The following is a 20,715-nucleotide window of genomic DNA, read 5'->3' on the forward strand; positions in this document are numbered from 1 at the left end:
TCGACGCTGCTCGGCCCCTGAACACCGGCTGCACCCTGTGCGCTCTGCCCTCTCTCCCCCGTCAACGCTGCTCGGCCCTTTGCTGTGCCGCTCGGTCGGGCTCTAGCCTACCGCTGTCCGGGAAGGGTCTGCGCACTACCTGTTGCCAGCCCGTTTCGCTGGACCACCTCGACTGGAAAGCCAAGCCTGGCTCTCGACAGCCTCCCCCGCAATTCTCGAGTCTCTGCTGGATGACTGGGCGGTTGCCCGTGGTCGACGCCCGAGTCTCTGGCCATGACCTCCAATCCACTGATCTCCAGGAACGAATCCCCGGGAGGTGATGCAGAGTTGCAGGTAGGTTCGAACTTGCCTTGTCGCCAATGTTGTGTCCGTGTATAATAAGACACAGACTGCAGGAGAACGGTACAACAGGTGTTTAATCAACGTGGCTCACACGGGAACTGGTCTGTACAGATTACTACTCAGTGCTATATACAGGTGTGGTCACTGCCGGTACTGCAGTATACATGAGCTGTAAAAGATAGTTCCCCCCCTTAAAAGGCACAGTTTCATCAAGTGCAGAGGAGACACTGAGGGGCTTTGTGGCAAGGAGTTTTTAGGCTTCATAAAAACCTCCGGGACAGGTAGCTGGGATATTTCCCTCAATTCAGTTCTTTCCTCACAGCACTGGGCAAATGGCAATTCCTTTTGTTCGCCCCATTTGCAGTGAAGCAACAGTAACCATCGCCGTTGGAAAGAGATCTTGCTCCAAAACAGTTGGCACAAATTAATTTGTCATACCAGAAAACAGAGCTCAACATTATGCAAACCGATGACTTGCTTAACCAGACACGCAAAGGATGCATCATGTTACTGGCCATTCCTGGTGATGCCAATTATTTTTTTAAGACTCAAATGATTTAAAAGTGCCGACTGCCTCTCTCAAATGGCCCCGCTTTCTTTGTGGAGGACATCACAGTCTAGGCCAAACCAGGACTTCACCCACTCTGCAACAGGGTCACTGGATAGCCAGCAGGAGAGGGTACCCGTGCCATTTAATTTTTTCCCTGCCCTCCCTGGCCACTCAAGCCGATTGTTGTGCCCCAGCTGATAGTACAGACCCAGAAACTTTGCTTGCTATGGCTCAGTACCACACTAGTGCCCTTTGCCCATTCGGTCACTCTGGGAGGTGTTGATGACTTTAATAAAGGTTATCTACAATCTGTAGCCCATGAAGGTCAAGCACAAGTCGTTTATTAACACAAGATAATTCACTGAAAAACATGCAAGAACTTGCGAGTCACCACTTAATGCACACACAACTAGGTTTCGTGCCAAAGATTTGCATAGCATGTTATCACATCTCTCAGAAATGTTCCGAAGCGCTTCAAGGAGGAATAAGTTATTTTAAAGTCTCTTGTTGTGTAGGCAGATGTGGTGCACAGCAATATCCCAGAAACAGTAAGGAGATGAATAACCACTTGATCTGTTTCTGGAGTTGGTTGAGACAGCAATACTGGCCAGGACATTGTCTCTTTTTCTTCTTTTGTTCGATCGCAGCTTTGCCTTCGATCTATTTTCTTTTCTTTCCAGTTTTGAAGAAGGGTTTCGACCCGAAACGTCAACTCAAATTTCTCTCCACGGATGTTGCCTGACCTGCTGAGTTTTTCCAGCATTTCCTGTTGTTATTTATGAGCTCTTTAATGTCCTCCTGAACCATTGAAACAGGCAGACATTGGATTAATGTCTCAACCAAGAGGCAGCACCTCCCATAATCCAGCACCGCCCCAGTGCAGTGTCAACCCAGAATTTGTGCTCAAGGCTTGCGAGTGGGGTTTGAACCCACAACCTTCTAACCGAGGTGAGAGCGCTACCACTGAGCCAAGCTAACAAAGCACATGGCAAAATCCAGGTTCTTTAGCCATGTTGTATAATACAATTCATTTCTTTCACCAACTGGAGGGTGACTAGAAGTTATTTCCAGGAGTACAGCACAGTATTCTCTATGTTCCACACCCAATGAGATATTTGCCCCAAAATATAATCATTTATGTGTCCACACTTAGAATAGTGTGCACAGTTCTGGATGCCTCAGTACAAAAACGGAGAGTGTGGATATTAAAAGGATTCAGAAGAGAGCAACCAGAATGAATGATGGGATGGAGGGGTTGGATTATGAGGAGCCATCATGTAATGGGGCAAATTCTCACTGCAAGAGAAGGCTGAGAGATGATATGCAGTTTTTAGGACTCTAAAGGGATGAGATAATGTAGACCATGATGAACTGTTTCACCTTGTCCAGAACAGTAGAACCAGAGGATATGGCCTGTGCTTTAAGAGGGGTTACTTTAATACTAATCTGTGGAAACATTATTTCAGTGCGCGAATGGTTAAGTCTACGGAACAGGCTCCCTAGGGAGATGGTGGAAGCAGTTAGTATTGATTCATTCAAAAGAAAATTAGACAGATTTCTTTCAGAAACTAATATTTTGGGATACAATGTATGAGTAACTTGAGACATGACATGGTGAGTGTAACAGGCTTGGGAGGAACAGGTGACTTTGGACCTATGGCTCCCAAAGCTCTCCACCACTACGGTTTTCCTCGCCTCGTGTCTGGGTCTGTTGTAGAGTAATTGATAGAAATTGCTGCTATGACTTCAGTCAACAACTCCATTGTCATTGTATATGACGACCAAGATGGTAGAAGGTGGACTAGATAGATCTTAGACTTTATTTGTCCAGCAAATACCAGCAAAGCGCTCACGTGCCACATACAGGTTCGTGTTCTGCACTGAACAGTCATACAATAGTCCATTGATGCCTCAGGATGTTCATCACCTGCACAATACCTGGTGTTCTTTAGTTGCCTGTCCTAGCTTTGGTGGATGCAGACAAAAGTTCATCATTAATTACTAAAAAGCATATGAATGGATCACCAGAGATTCAGTAAAGAGCTGCATCAACTTTTCCTGCCTCCCACAATGCACCTTCATGGTTTCCCTGCTCTCTGTGAATTGTTCGCTCTTCACTATCCATTACGCACAATTTGTAAAATGCACCTGTCGCTGCATCCCCACCACTTTAAAAAAAAGGACACAATCACTATTATCAATGTTTTACCTTGACTGCTTCATTATCTGAGGAGTTGTGAATGGCACAGAATACTGTGCAGTCATCAACGGCACAGAATACTGTGCAGTCATCAACAAACATCCCCATTTCTGACCTTATGTTGGAGGGAAGGTCATTGATGAAGCAGCTGAAGATGGTTGGGCCTAGGACACTGCCCTGAGGAACTCCTGCAGTGATGTCCTGGGGCTGTGATGATTGACCTTCATCCACCACAACCATCTTCCTTTGTGCTAGGTATGACTCCAGCCAGTGGAGAATTTTCCCCCTGATTCCCATTGACTTCAGTTTTACTAGGGCTCCTCAATGCCACACTCGATCAAATGTTGCCTTGCTGTCAAGGGCAGTCACTCTCAACTCACCTCTGGAATTCAGCTCCTTTATCCATGTTTGGACCAAGGCTGTAATGAGGTCAGGAGCAGAGTGGTCTTGGAGGGAACCCAAACTGGGCATCAGTGAGCAGGTTATTGGTGAATAAGTGCTGCTTGATAGCACTGTTGACGACACCTTCCATCATATACTTGAAATGGAAAAAATTGCAGGGCTATGGGGAAAGAGCAGGGGACTGGGACTAATTGGATAGTTCTTTCAAAGAGTCAGCACAGGCGCGATGGTCCGGATGGCCTTTTTCTGGCTGTAATATTTTATGAGTGTTGTTTAGTCTAAGTAATGCAGAGTGGCAGGGAAGGAGCCCCTGAGAGAGGCTGGTTCTAGTGGAGTGGTTTTGGCCTTTACCTGACTGCCTGTTGTGGAAATCTCAATGACCATTGATCTTTGTTGACTCACTCAGTCACTATAACGCAGTGGCTAAGCTTCCATGGACATGTGGATTGCCGTGTATCCCTCTGGTGCAACACTTGGGCTATCTGCGGAATGGCAACGACCGGCTCGCACACCAACAGTAGACCACAAATTCACCATTTGATCCTTCCTGAAGAGCAGCTGAGCTTTCCACAGCACTCGCCATCTCTTCTGTCCAGTTCAGCAGTTCACATTATCACAAGAGAGTCTTGCACGAAGACAGTCCTTTCCGCCCATTTGATTTCATCCTTCCATAACCGCAACCCTACTATCTCTCCATTACAACATTGAGCTGTTTCTAGGTCAAGTGTTTTGTGCTCAGTCATTCATCCCGGTTGTGCAATCACAGACCAAGGACTTCTGTTTGGCAAAGCAGTTAAGGGCTTGTATAAATCAGGGATCACCATACCCACTGTCAAAAACCAGGAGCTAAAATCAACAAAAAAAACTTTAGGTGATCCCATTCCCGTTTCTGGCCATGAACATGGCAAGAAACAAATTGAAAAAACACAAAGTTTGGTGACATTCTACAAGGACAGAAGAGGGAAGGTTAACCAGGCAGTTTAGATTTAACTACCTGACACAAAAGTGCCAAATACATGAAGCAAAGCACCAATGGCGACAAATTCAAGGAGGAACTGGATAGATAATTTAGCAGAGAAAGTGATGGGGTGGGCGCAGGATGAGAGAGACTAGAAGCATGATTTTTTTGAACTTTGGGAAAGATAAACTACAATAGCCTCTCCTGATCCTGTACTGCACAGCGTTCCAAAATTACAGAAGAGTTGAATTTATCTTCCTAAAGATAAACTATTGCAGAGTTAAAAGCGAACTTTGATGCAGCCAAAGAAATGAATGGCCTTCGTTAATCTAACTACTTGCTTCCTGCACCCGCACCACTACGGAGCATAGCTTGGAATGAGCTTCCCGTTTCTGTAAATGGAAATAGACCTTTGTATTTATGGGGGAAAAAAAGTTTCAATGACCAGCAGAATAGCAATACAAATACATACATAACCTGCCTACTTTATCTTTAAATGGAATGACTATCGCAAGTTTTTCTATTGAGTCACAGTGGTGGTGTTTCACTGTGCACATGCAAATGTACTTGGGGAGAGAGAAGAGGCAAGTCGACAGGTTTACAATACAACAACGCGCCTCAGCATGATCTGTCTGCAGAAGTACACAAGACCTGATTTGCGAAACAGGTTTGTGAAGACAGTGCTGCTTTAATGGATCAACCATTCGAAGCACATTTAAACACCTGACTATTCTTGGGTCACTGTGTTCCAGGTCATCACCGATTTCAATAATGAGCACCAGATCACATTATAAATCCTGGTGATTAGGGCATCGGATCAAACTCTATGCAGTGATGTAATGAAAACTTCCTCTATTTCTTATTCATCTCTAAATTGTCAACACGGTGTCACAATCGCCAAGCAAGTACAATGAGGAGCATACTTCGGGGTTCTGTAATGGTCTACAGCTGGTAGATCTGCTACTGCATGCGGTGGCTTAAGTCTGTGTGGGTTCCTTAACCCTGAAATGTTGATTCTTTGTCCCAAGGTTAACTCCACAGAAGTTTACAGCACAGAAGGAGGAGGCTGTTTGGCCCATCTTGTCTGCGCTAGACTGGACTGTAGCCAATGTTCCATGCTTTCCCTATAACCCTGTATCTTTCACGACTTCAAATATTTACGCGATTTTCTCTCAACAGTCTCTGCATCAACCACTCCCCGTGACAAAACATTCTGTGCTCTGTGTAAAGAAATTTCTCATAACTTCCTGCCTCACTTTTGTTAAACTGATGACCGCTTGTAATGGACTCCTCAACCAGAGGATATAATCTTTCCCAATCAAAACCCTTGTTAATCTAAAAACCTCAAATCTCATTTTAGCTTTCTCTGCTCCAGTGGAAATAGCCACAAGATCTCAAGAAACAATCCCAGCATCTCACACCTCCCCTCCTAGCTACAGGTCAAGCCTCTCCTCATTTATTGAGCTAAGGTAGCTCGTCAGTTTGGAGATTTTCATCTGCTGCATTTGGTTTTTCCGTCACTGTGAGCCACTTTGCTGTATTATATTCGTACCTGGTGACTGGCCATTCACAACTGGGCATGTTAGTACAGCCTTGTCCACGGGGAGGGAAGGAAGAGACACACATCAGGTAATCATGGGTGCTGCCCCCGCCCCCTCAATTTTCCATCCATTGGTCATGAGGAGGGTACCTGCAATTTCACCATATGGGATTCCGGGAGGCAGAGGCTCCCCTCAGGGAGTACAACTCCATAGCATCATCCCTCATACATTTCTAGTGAACATAACGTACCCAGTCAGTAGTACCAGCTTTCTTCCAAGGCTTTACAGCTTGGAGAATATCTCTGGCATTCCATTCAGGAACTTTGCTCTCGGCACTGCAGCCAACACCGCTGGCAGTCCTGCAGACGGAGCAAAGAGTTTCGCGAGCTCCTAAACTCTCGCCTTTCCGGCCCACGGACACAGCGCTACGAATTCTGCTACCGGCTCTGTGGCAGTGCCCCAAGACTGTTATCAGCTCAATCATGCTCACGAATGCTACTTAAGCTTCACTGCAACCTTCACATGTAATGTACAAAGCACAGCCAATTCAAATGGGTGTTAAATGCTGCAAATTTTTTGCATGCCTTGACACCAAGCTTAGCAACAGTGTTGATTTGCTGCCAAACACCATGGTTATTACGTCCGTGAATGATTGAGACACGGACAGCAGAGTTAAACAAAACACGTCTTTACTGGTGGAAGTCCATAGTGAAACTAAAAACAGAGGCTCACTAGCGCCTTTTATACAGGGGTGGTCACTGCCGGTACTGCAGTCTGAGACCAGTTATTCTCTTAAAGGTACATACACAACAATTCCTCCCCTTTTAGATAAACAGTACATAACATTCATTTAACAACTAAATGATAACTAATTACAATCACAATTACTGTTGCTAGATACATTGGTTAAGTTTAAGCAATTATAAGTTCAGTCTTTGAGGAGGCTTCCTGATTCTGTCTGGATAACGCCTCTTTGGGGTATCAGGTTCTTCTGGCAATGTTGAGTCGGGATCAATGTCATTGTTTGGTTCATCTGCTTCCAATATTACCGGTTCTGCGGTAGCTGCAATTGGAACGTCGATTTCATTACCAGGTGTATCAGATCGTGGTGTGGAGTTGACGTTTTCCAGTGACTCTAGAATCTGGTCAGCATGGTGTCTTACAATGCTCTCCCCAACGTCCACGGTATACATGAGAGGTCCTTGTCGTGTACAAATTGTTCCTGGCTGCCATTTCTCAGTGCGGTAGTCCCGGGCCAAAACTGGCTGACCTATCTTAAAACTCCTGGTCGGCCTTTCATTCAGATTCTGAAACTGCCTGTTCTCCACATCTCTTCGGACGTTTGGCTTAACCAAATCCAAGCGGCATCGTAGTCTTCGATTGAAGAACATCATGGCTGGAGTTTGGTTGGTAACCGCATGTGTCGCATTCCGGTAGGCAAACAAGAAGTTGTCCACCTTGTGTTGTAGGGGTATATCTTCATTACACATTGCCTTGATAGCCTTCTTGAATGTTTGGACAAACCTCTCGGCCAATCCATTAGTGGCTGGATGATATGGGGCAGATGTGTAATGCTTAACACCATTGTTCTTTAAGGACCTCCGAACTCTTCAGACACAAACTGTGGTCCATTGTCAGAGCAAATCTGTTCAGGCAGCCCATTCCTGGCGAATATGGTTCGCAAAACTGAGATAGTTTTTTCTGTGGTGGTTGAGGACATTTTTATTACCTCTGGCCACTTTGAATGTGCATCCACCGCAATTAAAAACATCGAGTCCATGAAGGGACCAGCAAAATCAATGTGCACCCTTTGCCATGGAGATGAGGGCCACTCCCATGGATGCAGAGGAGCTTGTGGTGGGGCGTTTTGGACCTTCTGGCATCCTGCACAGCTCTTGGTCATCACTTCAATTTCGCTATCGATTCCCGGCCACCACACAAACGCTCTGGCTAAGCTCTTCATTTTTACCCCACCCAGATGACCCTCATGAAGCTCATTGAGCACTTTATCCGTCAACTTAGGTGGAATTACTACTCTGGATCCACACATCAAGGTTCTTCTGCACACTGACAGCTGTTCTCTTCTCGGCGAGAATGCTGGCAGCAGTGGTTCGCCATGTGCTGGCCATCCCTTCACCGTTAAATCATAGACCCGTGATAGTGTCGGGTCATTCCGTGCTTCCTTTTCTATGTTTGCATTCGTCACAGGGAGACATTCGACTATGGTCGAGTGGAATAACTCCATTGGATCCACTGCAAGGTCTTCCACCATCGGCAACGGTAGGCGTGACAATCCATCAGCATTTCCATGCTGTTTAGTTCCTTTGTACTCGATGTCATATTGGTGTGCCCCTAGGGAAAGGGACCATCTCTGCAGCCGTTGTGCTGTCATTATCAGTACGCCCTTCAGGGTTGAAAATGGAGACAAGAGGTTGATGATCGGTTAGTAGAGTAAATTTTTGACCGTGCAGGTAGTGATTGAACTTCTTCACCCCCCACACTAGGCTGAGGGCCTCTCTGTCAATCTGGGCGTAGTTACGCTCGGCAGAAGTTAACGAGCGTGACGCAAAAGCTATCGGCCTCTCTAAACCAACAAGGAATTTATGTGACAGTACCGCCCCAATGCCGTAGGGAGGCGCATCACACGCCAGTCTGATCGGCAGTGCTGGGTTGTAGTGAGCCAATACTTCCCTTGAAGTGATTAAGCCCTTACTCTTCTGAAAAGCACGCTTACAATCATCGCTCCATTTCCATGCTACCCCCGTTCGTAGCAGGGCGTTCAGTGGGTGCAGAATTGTCGACAAATTCGGCAAAAACTTATGGTAGTAATTCACCAGTCCGAGGAATGACCTCAGTTGCGACACATTTTCAGGCGCTGGGGCCTTAACAACCGCTTCAATTTTGTCAGGGGACTTATGTAACCCCTCATCAATCACGTGGCCACAATACGATATCTGTTTCTTAAAAAATTCGCACTTGGGGCGGTTGGCTCGCAGCCCATGTTCCCGTAGTCTAGTGAGCACCTGTTCTAGGTTGTTAAGGTGTTCACTGTCATCTTCACCTGTCACAAGGATGTCGTCCAAGTAACACTGAGTCCCCGGAATCCCTTGCAGGACTTGTTCCATCGCTCTTTGCCATATCACCGGAGCCGATGCTACTCCGAATACCAATCGATGATACTGGTAAAGACCTTTGTGAGTGTTTATCGTGAGATACTTCCTAGAGGACTCTTCAACCTCCATCTGCAAATATGCTTCTGCTAGGTCAATTTTTGTAAAACGCTTCCCTCCAGACAGTGAGGCGAAGATGTCTTCTATCCTTGGAAGAGGATATTGTACTGTGTGAAGGACAGGGTTCACCGTCACCTTGAAATCCCCACAGATGCGAATCTTCCTTGGCTCCCCGGACTTATTGCTTAACGTTTTCTTCATGACAGGAACGATGGGTGTCGCCCACTCGCTCCAGTCGACCTTAGACAACACGCCTGCCTTCTCCAGCTCTGCTTCGACGGCTGGGCGAATTGCATATGGTACCGGTCTTGCTTTGAAAAACTTGGGAACTGCATTCTCTTCTATTTTTATCAAGGCGGTTACGCCTTTAAGCGTGCCCAGTTCTTGTTGAAATACCTCTTTGGCGTTAGCCAAGATTGTTGGCAATCGTCCAGGAGTGACGTCTTCATCTTTTTTACCGTCCACCGTCATTGCATGAATGGAGTGCCAATCTAAGTTTATCTTCCTGATCCATTCACGTCCCAATAACGGTGGTCCACCATTTGGCAGTATGTAGAGGTACAATTTCCGTATTTTCTTGCCGTTGTATTCGACAGGCACCCTTATTTTTCCTCTGGGGTATACTTTTTGCCCCGTATACGTCGTCAAGACGATGGATGTCTCTCTCAAGGGTATGTGTGAAAATAGCCGCTCGTAGTCTCGTCGATTCATGACGGTTAGCGCTGATCCTGTATCCAATTCCATTTTAACTTGGGACCCTGCTGTCGTGAGGGTGACCCAAATGGTTTGGTGATCCTCTTTTGCGATTACATTGTGAAGTTTGAGACAGCTTAGTCTCCTGTTCCCGGATTCACTATCGCTCATCTGGTCTTCGGAACTACTGTCCGTCATCTTTTGTACTTTCTTGTACGGTTCCTTAGTAGCCTTTTTGTTGTCGCTGGTCTTCTTCCCAGACCTGCTCGTGCAATGTGTCCCATCTTCCCGCATTGCCTGCATATTTTGTCTTTGGACCAGCAGTCCTTCTGGTCATGGTTAGTTCTGCCGCAGCGATAACGTTTTGCAAATCCCCGTGTCATTTCGTGGGTGCCGTATTCCTGTGGTTTTTGTTGAATTTCTGCAGCTCCCCTGGCTGCTGCTTCATACGATACTGCCACGCTGAAAGCCTTATCTAGCGTCAGCTCTTTCTCTGAGAGTAACCTCTTCTGTGTTCCTTCACTCAGGAGTCCACAGACAAATTTGTCCCGTAGGGTATCTACCAGTCCTGCTCCGAACTGACAGTGCTTTGATAGCTTGCGTAGTTTCGTAAGATACTCAGCATTGCTCTCATCTTTGTGCTGAGTTCTCCTGTGGAATTTAAATCTTTCTGCTATCAACAGCGGTGCAGGGTTTAGGTGTTCCTGTAGGACAGCAACAATTTCGTTAAAACTCTTCGCCTTTGGTTTGGCTGGAGTAATCAGGTCCCGCAATAGGCCGTACGTTCTAGCGCCCATTAAGTTTAGCAATATCGATGCCTTTTCCTCCTCCGCTATTTCGTTTGCCTCGAAATATACCTCGACTCTTTCCACATACGTGGTCCAGTCCTCTAATGTGTTATCAAAAGCAGTGATACAGCCAGTCTTCGGCATCTTGCAAATCTAAAATGGCGCCTCCCGCGCTTTGCCTTCTTCCCCGATTTAACAAAATGGCGCCTCCCGCGCTTTGCCTTCTTCCCCGCTGATTAAGATGGCGCCTCCCGCGCTTTGCCTTCTCCCCCGCTGTTGTTAGCGCTGCTTTCCACGGTTTCTTGCGCGTTTAATATATATATATATATATATTTTTTTTAAATTATTTTCCCGTCGTGGAACAACCCTGTGGGACTCTTGCCTCCCTCTTCGCGGGTCTATACGCAGCCCGGCTTCGTAGCACCGGCCGCGCCCTGTGTGCTCCACCCTCTCTCTCTCTTCTTCCCGACAACGCTGCTCGGCCCCGTTGCAAACCACCCGCTCGAGTTCGCGACCGCCGCAGCCCAGGAAGGATCAGTGCACTACCTGCCACCAGCCCGATTAGCTGAAGCACCGTCGACAGGAACCAGGCCCCGCATCCGACAGCTTCTCCAGCAATCTTCAACTCTGCAACACAGGGCGGATGCCCACGGTCGACGCCCGTTTCTACTGCCTCTTACTTTCTTTTCTTTCTGGCCTCGACCTTTGCTCACTTCGCTGTAGGAATGGATCCCAGGAGGTGGTGCAGACTGTAGGTAGGTTCGTATCTGCTCGTCGCCAGTATTACGTCCGTGAATGATTGAGACACGGACAGCAGAAGTGGAACAAAATAAGTCTTTACTGATGGAAGCCAATAGTGAAACTGAAACAACAGAGGCTCACTAGCACCTTTTATACAGGGGTGGTCACTGCCGGTACTGCAGTCTGAGACCAGTTATTCTCTTAAAGGTACATACACAACAATGGGGATGGTTTTCAATGCTCTTCTCCACCAAGCTAGAGATGGTTATCAATGCTCCACTCTCCCCTCTAAGGCATGGAGATGGCTTTCAATGCTTGCCTCGCCCCTTTAAGCTATGGGGATGGTTTTCAATACTCTCTCTCTCACTTGACTTAATGGAAGATATGAAGAGGAACAGAGATGGGCTGCCAACTTAATAAATGATACAAATATAATGACTCTACCACTAATAAGTATCCCACTGTATATACAGGCCCAGGCACAGTTAGCAGACAATGGCAGTGGAGAACAATTTCTGCAGACTCAGGTTTAGCCTTCAGACAGTTACAGAGCCATGCCGTCTACTACAAGGAGAGCTGCAGCAAACCTCCACTATCGGGACTACAGTGCCAGTGTTGGGCAAGGTGAACAGGCCCTCAATGTAGGATGGTGCTGGGTGTATATGCACTGCCAACACATTTGCAGTCCACAAATGTTTCAACAGGTGCATTACGCAGATTCACTGTTCAGGAGGGTGTCATTTTTTCCAGCTCATCCAAAACTCTGCTGCCCGTACCCTAACTCTCACCATGTTCTGTTTACCAATCACCCCTGTGCTCGCTGACCTACACTGGCTCCTGGTCTGGCAACGCCTCAAATTTAAAATTCTCATCCTTTTGTTCAAATTTCTCCTTGGCCTCACCCTTCCTTATCTCTCTCATCTTCTCCAGCCCTACAATCCTCCGAGATCTCGGCGCTCCTCCAAGTCTGGCCTCTTACGCATCGCCGATTTTAATCGCTCCACCATTGGCAACCGTACCTTCAGCTGCCTCGACCCCAAGCTCTGGCATTCCCTCTCTAAACACCCCTACCTCTCTCACCTCCTTTAAGATGCCGCTTAAAACCTACCTCTTTGACCAAGCTTTTGGTCATCTGCCCTAATATCTCTATGTGGCTCGGTGTCAAATTTTGTTCGATAACACAAAGTGCCTTGGGACGTTTTACTCGTTAAAAGCGCTATATAAATGCAAGTTATTGTTGTTTTTAACCACAGCATTGGAGCAGTGGCCTAGTTTCACCACATTGCTGAATTTCTCCAGGTACAGAGGGTTATTGCCAGTACTAACATTGCCCTCTGGGCCCCGAAGAACAATGCCATGGTCTACATGCAGAGAAAGGAGTGGAGTTCAATCAATCAATGTGCAGCTGGTCAGTGACAAACCACTGGGTTACGCTGGTTAATGACCGAATCGCCCAGGTGGCAGTCACCATGTTTTCATTTTAAGACAATCTTCTTTGCAAATAAACCCGGCAGAGTGCAAGGATAGCTCCTCGGAGATCAGCCCTGGCTAACAACACCCTTGCAGCAGCCGTGCGAGACAGAAGGAGAGCAGATACGGCAAGGCTCTTCTTTAAATTCATTCGCAGGATTTGGCGTCGCGGGCATGGCTGCTATTTATTGCTCATGGCTGGTAGGTGGGCCGCCTTCTTGAACCGCTGAAGTCCGCGTGGTGAAGGTGTTCCCACAGTGCGGTTAGGTTCAGCAACAATGAACAAATTACGATACATGTCCAGGTCAGGATGGCGCGTGACTTGGGTGGGGAATTTGGAGGTGATGGCGTTCCCATGGCTGGTAGTGCCTTTGTTGTGTCCTCATTCGATGCCTAGGTCACATGCGAGTGGTCCGTCCGGATTTATTGTTGTTGTTCTTTGAAATGGTTTGAACAACCGAGTGGTTTGCTAGGCCACTTCAGGAGACAGGCAAGAATCAACTACGTTGGCGTGGGACTGCAGTCATACGTATAGACCAGGCCGGGCAAGAACAGCAGGTTTCTTTCCATAAAGAACTTTAGTGAACCAGTTGGGTTTTTACAACAATCCGACAGCTTCGTGGTCACTTTGTAAAATGTCACTTTGCAAAATGTCAATCAAACCCCAGAAGTCTGTTCCTTAAAATTAAAAGCTGGTTTTCCCTCCATTTCCATGGTGTAAAAGCAGCACTTAAGGTTTTCAATTAATTCTCGACAACTGCAAAAAAAAACATTCAAACGTACCCCTACCTTGTGTCAGCCGCGGCTCAGTGTAGCATCCTCGCCTCGCGAGTCAGAAAGTTGTGGGGTCAAGTCCCACTTCAGAGACTTGAGCACATAATCCAGGCCGACACTCCAGTGCAGTGCTGAGCGAGTGCTGCACTGTCGGAGGTGCCGTCTTTCCGATGAGACGTTAAACCAAGGCCCCATCTGCTCTCTCGGGTGGATGTAAAAGATCCCACGGCACTATTTCAAAGAGCAGGAGTAGTTCTCCCCCGGTGTCCTGGCCAATATCGATCAGTCAACCAACATCACAAACAGATTATCTGGTCATCATCATATTGCTGTTAGGGGGAGCTTGCTCTGCACAAATTGGCTGCTGCATTTCCCACATTACAACAGTGACTCCACTTCAAAAGTACTTCATTGGCTGTAAAGCACTTTGGGACGCCCTGCGGTCATGAATGGCGCTATATAAATGCAAATCTTTTTTCTTTATTGCTCTGTACTGAGTACCGTCTGTACTGGACACTACTGGTCTGAGCCAGGAGACAGCTGGGCTCGGTCCCTCGGAGGAGGAATTCCTTCTCCTGATCCACAAAGCACTGCTAGACGTCTCTGCATGGCGATGTCAGGATCTGAGTAGCACTCACTGCTTCGGCTCACAAAACGAATATTGGCCACTTGAGCGAGGTAGCCGAGGACAGCCAGCAGAAGTGTAATATAGCAAGATGGCAACCTCTTCATGAGAGGAGGGGGGAGGGGAGAAATTGTTGAAGGCCATTTTACCCTCTCAACAGGGTAAAAGTGCAAGAGAGTTAAGCTTCAAATTACGTGTTAAATAAAACAGGCAGAAACGTATCTAAATGGGTGCTCGTGCCTGGAGTTTATTTGCTCCAACAATTTGCATTCACAAATACATCCATTGCATTCACATATATATAGCTATTGCATTGAGTTAACTTCAGCGAAGCACATAATCTATTTGGCATCCACCATATACATTCTCCTTTGTGTACTGCTCGAGGTCATTCTGCATTTGCTGGGTATCTGCGGATCTGTCTACTTGGACAACTGCCTTGCGTTTCGGATAGCTCTCCAGTCAGATTAATTTGCAGTCACCCTAGAGCAGCCCAAGGCAGCACACGGATAAACAAACGGAAAGGCACTGAACCCAGAAAAGGCCAGCCATTTGGCATTTCTGACCATTATTCAATGTTCCATTTCTGCAGCATTTTTGATTTCCTTTTTTTTTTAATTCAGGAGCACATACGATGCCTCAGGGTGGAGTCTGTCAGTACCTGAGCCAATGTTACTCAGGGTGGTGTCTCAGTACCTGAGCCAATGTTACTCAGGGTGGAGTCTCAGTACCTGAGCCAATGATACTCAGGGTGGAGTCTCAGTACCTGAGCCAATGATACTCAGGGTGGAGTCTCAGTACCTGAGCCAATGTTACTCGGGGTGGAGTCTCAGTACCTGAGCCAATGATACTCAGGGTGGAGTCTGTCAGTACCTGAGCCAATGTTACTCAGGGTGGTGTCTCAGTACCTGAGACTATGTTACTCAGGGTGGAGTCTCAGTACCTGAGCCAATGATACTCAGGGTGGAGTCTCAGTACCTGAGCCAATGATACTCAGGGTGGAGTCTCAGTACCTGAGCCAATGTTACTCGGGGTGGAGTCTCAGTACCTGAGCCAATGATACTCAGGGTGGAGTCTCAGTACCTGAGCCAATGTTACTCGGGGTGGAGTCTCAGTACCTGAGCCAATGATACTCAGGGTGGAGTCTCAGTACCTGAGCCAATGTTACTCAGGGTGGAGTCTCAGTACCTGAGCCAATGATACTCAGGGTGGAGTCTCAGTACCTGAGCCAATGATACTCAGGGTGGAGTCTCAGTACCTGAGCCAATGATACTCAGGGTGGAGTCTCAGTACCTGAGCCAATGATACTCGGGGTGGAGTCTCAGTACCTGAGCCAATGTTACTCAGGGTGGAGTCTCAGTACCTGAGCCAATGATACTCAGGGTGGAGTCTCAGTACCTGAGTCAATGATACTCAGGGTGGAGTCTCAGTACCTGAGCCAATGATACTCGGGGTGGAGTCTCAGTACCTGAGCCAATGTTACTCAGGGTGGAGTCTCAGTACCTGAGCCAATGATACTCAGGGTGGAGTCTCAGTACCTGAGCCAATGTTACTCAGGGTGGAGTCAGTCAGTACCTGAGCCAATGATACTCAGGGTGGAGTCTCAGTACCTGAGCCAATGATACTCGGGGTGGAGTCTCAGTACCTGAGCCAATGATACTCAGGGTGGAGTCTCAGTACCTGAGCCAATGTTACTCAGGGTGGAGTCTCAGTGCCTGAGCCGATGATACTCGGGGTGGAGTCAGTCAGTACCTGAGCCAATGATACTCGGGGTGGAGTCTCAGTACCTGAGCCGATGATACTCGGGGTGGAGTCTCAGTACCTGAGCCGATGATACTCGGGGTGGAGTCTGGGTACCTGAGCCAATGATACTCAGGGTGGAGTCAGTCAGTACCTGAGCCAATGATACTCAGGGTGGAGTCTCAGTACCTGAGCCAATGATACTCGGGGTGGAGTCAGTCAGTACCTGAGCCAATGATACTCGGGGTGGAGTCAGTCAGTACCTGAGCCAATGATACTCAGGGTGGAGTCTCAGTACCTGAGCCGATGATACTCGGGGTGGAGTCTGGGTACCTGAGCCAATGATACTCAGGGTGGAGTCTGGGTACCTGAGCCAATGATACTCGGGGTGGAGTCTCAGTACCTGAGCCAATGATACTCGGGGTGGATTCTCAGTACCTGAGCCAATGATACTCGGGGTGGAGTCTCAGTACCTGAGCCAATGATACTCGGGGTGGAGTCAGTCAGTACCTGAGCCAATGATACTCAGGGTGGAGTCTGGGTACCTGAGCCATGTAACAGCAGAAAAGTGTCAGAAAATCCAGTATTTTTCATAGGATTACATAGGGTATACGGCACAGAAACAGGCCATTCGGCCCAACTAGTCCATGCCGGTGTTTATGCTCCACTCGAGCCTCCTCCTGTCTTTCCTCATCTAAATCTATCAGCATAACCCTCTATTCCCTTTTCCCCCAATATGCTTGTCTAGCCTCCCCTTTAATGCATCGATACTATTCGCCTCAACCACTCCGTGTGGTAGCGAGTTCCACATTCTCACCACTCTCTGGGTAAAGAAGTTTCTTCTGAATTCCCTATTTGATTTCTTAGTGACTATCTTATATTGATGGCCTCTAGTTATGCTCTTCCCCACAAGTGGAAACATTCTCTCTGTATCCACTCCATCAAAATTTTTCATAATTTTAAAGACCTCTATTCGGTCACCCCTCCGCCTTTTTTCCAAAGAGAAAAGAGACTCAGCCTGTTCATCCTTTCCCGATATGAAAATCCTCACATTTCTGGTATCATCCTTGTAAATCTTCCCTGCACCCTCTCCAGTGCCTCTATATCCTTTTTATAATATGGCGACCAGAACTGTACACAGTACTCTAAGTATTATCTAACCAAGGTTCAATACAGGTTTAGCATAACTTCCCTACTTTTCAATTCTATACCTCTAGAAATAAACCCTAGTGCTTGGTTTGCTTTTTTTATGGCCTTGCTAACCTGTGTCGCAACGTTTAGTGATTTGTGTATTTGTACTCCGAGATCCCTTTGTTCTTCTACCCCACCCAGACTCGCACCATCCAAGTGATAAGTGACCTCCCTAGTCCTCCTACCAAAATGTAATACCTCACAGTTATCTGTGTTGAACTTCATTTGTCAATTATATGCCCATTCTGCAAGTTTATTAATGTCCTCCTGTAACTTGTTGCAGTCCTCCTCAGTATTGACTATCCTCCCCAATTTTGTGTCATCTGCAATTTTTGAAATTGTGTTTCTGATTCCCAAGTCTAAATCGTTAATATAAATTGTGAACAACAGTGGCCCAGCACTGATCCTTGTGGAACACCACTACCCACCTTCTGCCACTGTGAATAACTACCCTTTACCCCTACTCTCTGCTTTCTGTCCTGAAGCCAGCTAGCTATCCATTCTGTTACTTGTCCCCTGATTCCGCATTCTCTGACCTTGTTCATCAGTCTATTATGGGATACCTTATCGAAGGCCTTTTGGAAATCTAGATAAATTACATCTACTGCATTACCCTTGTCTACTCTCTCTGTTACCTCTTCAAAAAATTCAATAATGTTGGTCAAACAAGTCTTTGCCTTTTGAAATCCATGTTGACTATTTATTATTATATTTTGGTTCCTAGATGTTGTTCTATTTTCTCCCTTAGTAGGGATTCCATTATTTTTCCTACCAGTGATGTTAAGCTGACTGGTCTATAATTCCCTGGACATGTTCGATTCCCCTTCTTAAATATTGGTTTTACGTTAGCTATCCACCAGTCCTCTGACACTACACCTTTTCCTAACTAATTATTAAATATGCGTAGTAATGCCTCTGCTATCTCTTCCCTAGATTCTTTTAAAATGCTTGGATGCAATCCATCCGGACCAGGGATTTTATCCTCTTTGAGTTTGATTAATTTATTTAATAAATACCTTTTTTTTAAATTTATTTTAAATGCGCTTATCTCATTACTAATCTCATCATCCAATGTCATGTCCACCTGTTCTACCTCCCCGGTAAATACTGAAGCAAAATAATTATTTTTATATTTCTGCCATCGCTCTATCGTTACCTGTGGTATTATCCTGACTAAATGGCCCTATTCCCATCCCAACCTTCCTTTTTTTTTATTGATGCGCCTATAAAATATTTTACTATTTTGTTTTATGTTCCTTGATAATTTAATTTCATAGTTCCTCTTTGCCTCCCTAATTGTTTTTTTGACTTCTCTCCTAATCTTTTCGTATTCTCTTATCATGCACTCCCCTGCTGTCTATGTATTTAATATATGCCTCGTTCCTTATCCTCAATTGTTCCCTTATGGCTTTATTCATCCATGGAGTCTCACTATTGTTTAGTTCGTTCTTTCCTTTTAGCAGAATATATTTTTCCTGCACTCTGTTGAACACCGTTTTAAATGATTCCCATTGCTGTTCTACATCGTTGTCACAACCCAAACTGAAAGGGCTGCTTTGTTTTATGCACTCTCACAGAAGTCCCGAGAGGCACTCCCGTCAAACACCAGCTACACTTTGAACCGGTCAAACCACACTTGAGTCAGAGTGTCTCTCACCTGGTTGAATTTCTCATCCGTGCTGCTGGGCACTTCTGTTGTGTCCTTGACGAAGTAGTTGTCTATAATATCTGGCTGTCTGCATTCCTGATGACAGACTGGGCAACGGATCACGCCAACTGAAAAGGAAGATACAAAACCTAAAATTAGCAACTCCATCCTTACATCCAAATCCTAGTGTTAAAACATGTAATGATTTTATCCTGACATGTCTCACAGCTCAGTTATTTTAGATTGGGGAAGCGGAGGGGAGGGGGGAGGAAAAAGTAGGGTCCTATTCTCAATCACCAAACACTGACTTAGGACAAGATTGGTTTTGCCTGGGATGCTTCTCTTGATTAAAAACTCACTCACTCACAAATCCATTCCATCACTTCAAAAACAATCCTCTCCTTTCATCCCAAATCTAATTTTTAAACGCCAATTTTTTTTAAACATTTGAGTTGTCATGAAGGAGGAACCATTACGGGATCTGTTCCTAAATATCAACAGCACGCATTGCAAGTTGGAGGCTGCAAGAGTTACAGAATCTGCCAGTGACATCTACTGGCAGAAACATGAATGGACTGTGTTTTGATGAGTTCTGAATGAAGTGGGGACTCCCAGTTTACAGATCGCATGGTTTTGATGCTACTGACAAGTTGTCCAATCAAGATAACTTGACCCACGGTTCCACGTTCGCAGCCGTGCCTGCGACCAAGCTGAAATGACCAGCTCACAAAAACAAAGAAAGGTGAAAAAGTTTCACAGATATTAATGGAGCCAGTCTGCAATCATTCACCATCTCCTATTTAAAATAGAAATGATAGAATCATAGAAGATGTAGAACAGAAGGAGGCCATTTGGCCCACTCCCCTGCTCTTTCCCCATAGCCCTGCAATGTGTTCCTTTCAAGTGTGTATCCAATTCCCTTTTGAAAGTTACAAGTTGAGCATCCAAAATCCGGAGTTCCGGAATCCGGGACGATTGGTGGCAGGGTCATCCGGAATCCATAAAATGTTCCGGAATCCAGACACCCTGTCAAACCGCAACCTGGGTCCAGGCATTTCCAGACTCGGAACGTGTTTCTGATGTCCGAAGCCCGGAAACGCCCAAGCCCAGGTTGCGATATTTCCGGACTTCGGACATCAGAAACACATTCCGAAGTCCGGAAAAACATGAAAACCGGCTCGGCCTCGGTCCCGAATTCAGGATGCTCAACTTGTACTGAATCTGCTTCCACCACCCTTTCAAGCCGTGCATTCCAGATCACAACATTCTCATCACCCCTCTGGTTCTTCAATCTGCGTCCTCTGGTTACCGACCCTCCTGCCACTGGAAACAGTTTGTCCTTAGTTACTCTATCAAAATCCTTCATAATTCTGAACACCTCTACTAAATCCCTGCTTAACCTTCTGTGTTCCAAGGAGAACAATCCCAGCTTCCTAAAGAATTGGAAACAATACCACCGCTGAGGCCTAACCTGTGTTTTATAAAAGTTTAGCATAGCCTCCTTGCTTTTATAATTATGGTTATAAAGTCCATTTTTTTAAATATATAAACAGCCTTCTCAACTTGTCTGTCACCTTCAATCATTTGTGTATGTGAACCCCCAGGTGTCTCTGTTCCTGCAGCCCCTTTAAAATGGTACCATTTCATTTATATTGTCCCTCCTTGTTTTTCCTTCTGAAATGCATCACTTCACACTTCCCTGCATTAAACTGCATCTGCATTGCATTTTGCCAGTCTGTCTATGTCCTCCTGAAGTCGGTTACTATTCTCCTCACAGTTTACTACGTGTCCAAGTTTTGTGTCATTTGCAAACTTTGAGATT

The 20,715-nt window shown here is 46.2% G+C and overlaps 1 protein-coding gene across 1 annotated transcript in view; it reads right to left on the reverse strand.

Moving 5' to 3' along the window:
* The window catches only part of LOC147105998 (E3 ubiquitin-protein ligase TRIM33-like), a 161,955-nt gene that overhangs the window by 92,349 nt on the left and 48,891 nt on the right, over nt 1-20,715 (reverse strand). Inside the window, 1 exon segment of the mRNA XM_086008622.1 lies at nt 18,903-19,021. Coding sequence (XP_085864748.1) covers nt 18,903-19,021 — 119 coding nt within the window.

The sequence above is a fragment of the Somniosus microcephalus genome, chromosome 16 (genome assembly GCF_052327205.1).
Source record: "Somniosus microcephalus isolate GS21.2 chromosome 16, FLI_Smic_1.0, whole genome shotgun sequence".
Taxonomy (NCBI): Eukaryota; Metazoa; Chordata; class Chondrichthyes; order Squaliformes; family Somniosidae; genus Somniosus; species Somniosus microcephalus.